The 7013-nt window shown below is 43.8% G+C and overlaps 1 protein-coding gene across 2 annotated transcripts in view; it reads left to right on the top strand.

Moving 5' to 3' along the window:
* asap2a (ArfGAP with SH3 domain, ankyrin repeat and PH domain 2a) overlaps window positions 1-7013 on the top strand; it is a 48368-nt gene continuing 41355 nt past the window's right edge. The window contains exon 1 of one of the 2 annotated variants that reach the window (XM_020590891.1): window positions 1-593. In XM_020590891.1, coding sequence (XP_020446547.1) covers window positions 468-593 — 126 coding nt within the window. In that variant the 5' untranslated portion in view covers window positions 1-467. The remainder of the gene's footprint in view (window positions 594-7013) is intronic. The other variant, XM_020590892.1, reaches the window with a different exon arrangement.

Genomic DNA, 7013 nt, shown 5'->3' with positions numbered 1-7013 from the left:
ATTGAAACCCCTCCTCTACCTTTGTCGCTTTCTTGCGCTCCCGTTGAAACGCCTACTCGTTGTTTTCCTGGGTTCGGAGGAAGAAGTTATTCACCCGCTCAGTCGGAGAATATCGTACGCCGAGGGAGGATAGAGGAAGCTTTTCGTTCCTTCTCTTTGTGGTCAGCGCATGGCCCATGAACCTGATTGGAAAGGGGGTAGTGAGGCAAAGGGCAGGAGGGATTTAACCACCGTGAAGCACAGCGTGGTGTGAGCGGCAGCGCTGCGGTGCCTGTGGCCAGCGTGCAACGCCGCTGCACCGGATCGTGTTGGGAGCAGACAAGGGAATAACACAACCACATCCAGAGATGGTTTTCTACCCGTGGGAGCCTTCACAGACATTGCTACTGCTGTGAACCTTTCTATCCAAACATTTGTCCAGTGGGATTAAGAAACGTGCTTTTTCTTTATCAGCAAAGGAATTAAAGATGCCGGACCAAATCACAGTTTCAGAGTTTGTGGCAGAGACGAGCGAAGACTACAAATCGCCCACTGCCTCGAACTTCACCACCAGGATGTCCCACTGCAGGAACACGGTGGCTGCTCTGGAGGAGGTGAGTGGCTCTGTGGACATTAGAGCTCTTCTCTCTCACCTAGAAGAGGAGGAGGAGGAGGAGGAGGAGGTCGCCTCTTTTTAATTTGTACGCGTCCCTCATGCTCCATACTCCTGTTCCGATATGCTCAGCCGTGGGTTTAATTTCTGTCCTGTATTTATAGTGTGTCATTGTACAGTAGCTTTTGTCAGGAAGTTGAACTTCTTCTGTCTTCTCATTGCTTAGCAGCCTGTTAGATCCACATAGCTCAGTCATAAAGCACACTCAGCCTCAGAAGGCGTTAGTCTGATTAACCTAATTTCTGATGAGGAAAAAACTCCCAAAACAAACATTTCACAGGAAGGGAAAAGGAAGTAAAGCAACAGCAGTGGGATTCAGTTTCTAGGATCCACACACATGCAATATGGGGTAGAGAAAAAGAGAACAAACAGTGAGAACCAGAATGATACTGGAAGGCAAACAGAGTGTGAACATATGCACAGTGGGAAAGACCACCACTTTCCAAATGATAGTTCCCACAGTGATAAAGGGAGAAACATTACACACTTGCTCCGGTTTACTGCTGCACAGCGCTGAATGTCAACAGAGAGCACTTTGTCTCCTTCCTTTAACTTGCAGGTCATCAGGAGGAAGGACCCTTCCGCTTTGTTCCCTGACAACCCTCCGCCGCCTCCCTCCCTTGTTAGTTTCCCTACTTTGTGTGCTGTATGGCAGAGCCTCGTCCTGCCTGGTGGTAAAAATAGGGTTTCCCCACATGAGCAGCTTGATGTGTTAGTGTGTCTTTGTTCTGTAATTTAGGATACTTGTGTAGACGTTAGGTGATGTGAGGTAATGTTTCCTTCTTTCACTGGTGAAAGATTTGAATCACCATCCAGTGAAAATGGAAACGACAGATATTTTGTGCCATGCAGCCTTTTTAAAACTTAAAACAGCTGAATGCATGATATGTGCAGAGCTGTTGTTGGCTTCTGATGTCAGTGTCGCTTGGCTAACCCACATGTGGGCTCAGGTTAATCTTCAACCGCCTGCTTATCCACACCTTGGTGAATGTTGTGGCTTTTATTTTTAACCAGTGCTTGTGGAGGACTGAGTCAGGGAGCCAGAAGTCCACCTGCTCAGGCTGACAGGTGCTTCACGTCACGGCCCTTGCTACACACTGTTTCTTTTCAAAGTTACGCTGTTTTAAAAATAGAAAATTAATCTTATTTTGGGTTAGATTTCAGCACCGTGTTGAATGTGCTTTTCTGTAAGAAGTAAGCACATAAGTGTGTGGCTTTTTAACCAGCAGCTCTGCTGTAGCAGCTGTGTGTTTCTATTGTTGTTGCAGAGATGTGGAGTAGCGTGTTGTTGCTTCACATTGACCTCCCCCGTGCTCAAGCCCAGAGAACACAATGCCTTATTGTTGCAGCAACAAGACCTTGCTCACTTTGTGTTTGTTTGACGAATTAAACACTCCAGTAGACAGTGGACACTTTGACTTGTTGTCTGTCTGGCATCTCAAACACACGCAGACAAAGAAAAAACAACCAAAAAAAGTACATATGTACATGCACAGGCATCCACAAGTAGCTATGTGTTTATATTCCTGTTATATAGCCCAGTGATTGTAAAAACAATGGACAGGCTAAGAGCTCCCAGACGTGAAGCCACTGCAGTTTGATCGCCCCCTGGTGGCTGGCTGCAGTATAGGTCATAAATCCAACCTTCATATAACATGAGCCAAAATAAAAACTCAAAGTACAAATCAGATAAATTTTTCCCTGAGGTCACTTCTGTGATTTTTGGTCCAGAAAGTTTAAGTTCTGCTTTCTGTGTGGGCAAAATTCCAAAGACACTCTGCTCCTTATTCTTGTTATTGACAAGACCAGAGCAGAACATGATAGGAGTAATGTTTCTAATGTTTCAGGGATATAGACCATTTGTAACCCCATGTGCTGTGTTACTGTGAAAGACCAACACATTAAAATCACAATCACTGTAATGAAGTGCACCACGGCTGTCAGTCTCCGGTGCAGTTTTAATCTTGTGAAGTGCCCATTTCCTTGTGTTGTTTACCGTGAAAATCTATAATTTCACACTTCTGCCTTTTGGCTCATGAAATTATAGTGTGCTGCTTCTGTCAGTGTTTAATAGCTAAATTAATAGTTTTGAACTGTCTAGCAGATCTGCTATTATTTAGCTGGCTGCTTCTTCTCAAGTAAACAGTTTCCTACTTCTCCCCACTGTTTTATCACACCGTGTTACCTCAAATGTATGAAATAGAGTGCATCCAATGATCCGTATTTCTAATTCAGGTTGTTGAAAATAACTGTTGCACTTAGTGTCTCACCTTCTTAAGAGGCCTATAAAACTGACCCTTGGGTTTGGCTGTTTATAGGAAACCCTTAAACACATTAACAGGAGAGAAGACCCAAGCAGAGGTTTTACGTACATAAATGTTGTGTAATTGTTTCTTTCTAAATGTAATTGCATCAGACATAATCTTAATTAGACAAGTAGTTTTAAAGTGCTGGCTATTAAGAGGCCAGTCGGTGAGCTTGTGTGCACTGGTAAAACCGGAGCGATGAACAACTGGTTTATCTAGGATCTGTTTTGCCCTCAAAGTTTTATTCAGAATCCTCTGAATGGCAAGTTGTTTCTACTGGGGGTGGGTAATCCACTGCATATAAGAGTTTTGTTGGATACTTAAAGTATCAAGTTCTGATTTGAAGTGAGTTTATAACCTTGTAAACGGAGATTTTCTTACTGTGAGTTGTAGTAAGAGCTGACATTTGAAAAAGCAGAAGTTTGTACAGTTCATTTATTTTCTTCTCTAATTTATACGTGTGACATTGAAATTGTAAAAACTCTGTGCAGAGTTTCATGTTTAACATGGTGACAGTGTTTGTATGAGGTAAAATCCAGTTATGGGCTCAACTTTCTGTGCCAAACATTTGAAGGAGGCATTAGCCCCGGGGGCTGAGCGGACCTCTGTATTAGGTATTGATCTTGGTTAAAACGCCCCTCCGCTTTTGTCTCAGCCAGGGAAAAACTCATGAGGATGTCTGCAGGATGTCTGTTTGAGGCCAGAAACTGGCACACGCTGTAGACATCTGAGGTCTATTTTTGCATCTGTGACCAGTTTAATCCCAGTTACTGAACCCTGCTGGGCAGAGAAGTGATGCAGTCAAAATGTTTGTCTGCTTGAACAAACCTCAAGTTCTAGTTCTGGTACAAAGACAGGTTTTTGGTGTAACATCATAGTATCATGGCAACTGTTTATATTTATATTAATTCTCTGCAAGAGTGGGTCAGTTAACAGCTCTCAAAGTGTCAACCGATTGAATATACCGGATCTGACTCATACAGTAGACTCCAGAGGGCTGCTGAGCATGAGGGCTTGACACTGCAAAACAGCCATCGCTACTTGACATTCAGGTCAAGCTTTCGTGTCATCAGCAGTTTAGTGCTCTGATCAGTCTGTCAGCTGCTCGTTGTAGCGCTGACACACTGTGCCGTGACATTACAGCTGCTTTCTAATGTAAAGTTGGTTTACAGATAGAGGACTTGGAATCATGAACATTCCCTGATATTGTCAGTAAATAAATAATTGTTTCAGATGCTCCTGGCTCATAAGCAAAGTTCTGCACGTCCTTATCATGCCTGCCTCTCTAGTCCTGTCTATTTACTAAGTACATAGCATCAACCGGTACCGTAAGGTGATGGATCATCTATGTTGGTTCCAATTTGACTTTCAAATGATCGCATGTGTTATGATACCTTTCATTTGTCTGTAGATGTTACTGAGCCAGGATCTCAGCCTCGCCATGACGCTGAGCTCCGGTGGGGCCTGGTTATGTGGACATTTGCATAAGTGTAACATTAACAAAGCTGATGAGCTCTTGCTATTGGCTTCTTACTCAAAATATTAATTGCAGATTTGTATGTATATTATCTTAAGACGGTTGCTTATTGTAGAAGCTGTTTGTTTGAGCCCAAATAGCAGTCAGTAGTACTGCACTAATAGCAGGCCTGTAAAGTGCCAGAATAGCCCCCACCCACCCATTATACCCCTCTCTCTCTGTCCTATGTCCCTTTGTCCAGTTTATTCATTTTTTTTGCTGATAAACGACAGTTGTTTGTATCCAGGCCAGCTCTTCATGGGCCATTACTGGTGTTGGTGGGGTTGGAGGTGACTCAGTCCTGAAGTCTAGCATCATTAGTCTTCCATCTGGCCATTATTTCATTTGACAGAAGGCCGTCACACTGGTATGCCAGCTACGCACTGGTAAGGCATGTTGTCTTGCTGCCAGATGTTGCGTAGAGATTATTGGGGAGTACCGCTGGGAATGGTAATGATAGTCATAACATGCACAGGCACTTGTTGGCACTGGCTGTACCGGCCATACCAGCCTCCGGGCTGCGAACCTCTTTATAGCACCTCTAAGTTTAATCTCAGGCCTTCATTCTTTAACTGGACATTAAGGCCTAATCCCATTTCATCTTTGTCATTAACTACTGATGATGCATAGAGGTATTGAAGGATTGTCCTTGTAACTCAGTTTGGAGGGTTAACTCAAAAATGAGGGGTAGGGGTAAAAAAAAAAAAGGGATTGGATTTAACTGTTATCTTCTGTAAACACAGCATCATATCTTTTTTCATTTGCAGCTGCCCTAAGCTACACTGCTCTGTTATTGCAGAGCAAAACACTTGTTCTTTTCTGCCACTGCTTCCTATTTAAATGTCTCATTTAAAGCTGGGTGATTTATGGCTGACGCGCTAACAACTGAAAACAAGCGTACTCTCGTAACTCTTCTCCATGTGTCAGTCTGTCGGCTTGTGTTGATACTGAAGTTGTTCCCAGGCCAAGGGAAGGCCTGGCTTTCTTCTGCCCTGAACCCTCCACCCTGTCCAGACACGGTTTGTGGGAACGGCGATGTCCCGTGAACAGTTTTAACAGAGATTCAGACAATGGGATTATCAGTGCAGGGACAATCCACATTTAAACATGTACAGACACCTGGATGGATCTACCATGTCTTAAATACACATGTTCCAAACGTGCAGTCTGACCAGAGTGAGCAGTCCAAAGCCATAGCCACCCTGGCCCGTCTTCAGTGTACCACCTAAGAAGCTTGATTCTTGCCATAATTGAAATGGGATTTCTGGCTTCTCTGTCCTCCCTTCACCCTCCCTCTGTATCTGCTGTCCCCAATGTCCCTTGACTTTGCTACTTTGCTTTACTGTAGCTAATGCACCAGAGTGGGCCGAGTACTAAAGCAATGCCAACTTCATTCACTCTTCCAAATCCCGAGTAAGAACTCTGGGATTTTTCAAATTTACAGTGCCTCGCAAAAGTATTCATACCCCTTGAATTTTTCCACATTTTGTCACATTGCAACCACAAACTTAAATGTATTTTATTGGGATTGTATGTGATAGACCAACACAAAGTATCGCATAATTGTGAAGTGGAAGGAAAATGATATGTGGTGTTCAAGATTTTTTTTTACAAATAAAAATCTGAAAAGTGTGGTGTGGATATGTATTCAGCGCCCTTGAGTCAATACTTTGTCGAAGCACCTTTCACTGCAACTCTTTTGGGGTATGTCTCTACCAGCTTTGCACATCTAGAGACTGCAATTTTTGCCCATTCTTCTTTGCAGAGTAGCTCCAGTTCAGTCAGATTGGATGGAGAGCATCTGTGAACAGCAATTTTCAAGTCTTGCCACAGATTCTCAATAGGATTTAGGTCTGGACTTTGACTGGGCCATTCTAACACATGACTATGCTTTGATCTAAACCATTCCATTGTAGCTCTGCTCCATCCATCTTTCCATCAACTCTGACCAGCTTCCCTGTCCCTGCTGAAGAAAAGCATCCCCACACCATGATGCTGCCACCATGTTTCACGGTGGGGATGGTGTGTTCAGGTTGATGTGCAGTGTTAGGTTTTCGCCACACATAGCGTTTTGCATGTGTGAACCAAAAAGTTCCGTTTTGGTCTCATCTGACCAGAGCACCTTCTTCCACATGTTTGCTGTGTCCCCTACATGGCTGCGAATGGGACTTCTTATTGCTTTCTTTCAGCAATGGCTTTCTTCCATAAAAGCCAGATTTGTGGAGTACATGACTAATAGTTGTCCTGTGGACAGATTGTCCCACCTGAGCTGTGGATCTCTGCAGCTCCTCCAGAGTTACCATGGGCCTCTTGGTTGCTTCTCTGATTAATGCTCTCCTTGTCCGGCCCATCAGTTTAGGCGGATGGCCATGTCTTGGTAGGTTTAGAGTTGTGCCATATGCTTTCCATTTTTTGATGATGGATTGAACAGTGCTCCGTGAGATGTTCAAAGCTTGGGATATGTTTTTATAACCTAACCCTGCTTTAAACTTCTCCACAACCTTATCCCTGATCTGTCTGGTGTGTTCCTCAGTCTTCT

Source organism: Monopterus albus, unplaced genomic scaffold (assembly GCF_001952655.1).
Source record: "Monopterus albus unplaced genomic scaffold, M_albus_1.0 scaffold13.1, whole genome shotgun sequence".
Taxonomy (NCBI): Eukaryota; Metazoa; Chordata; class Actinopteri; order Synbranchiformes; family Synbranchidae; genus Monopterus; species Monopterus albus.
This window is presented reverse-complemented; position numbering and strand designations above follow the sequence as displayed.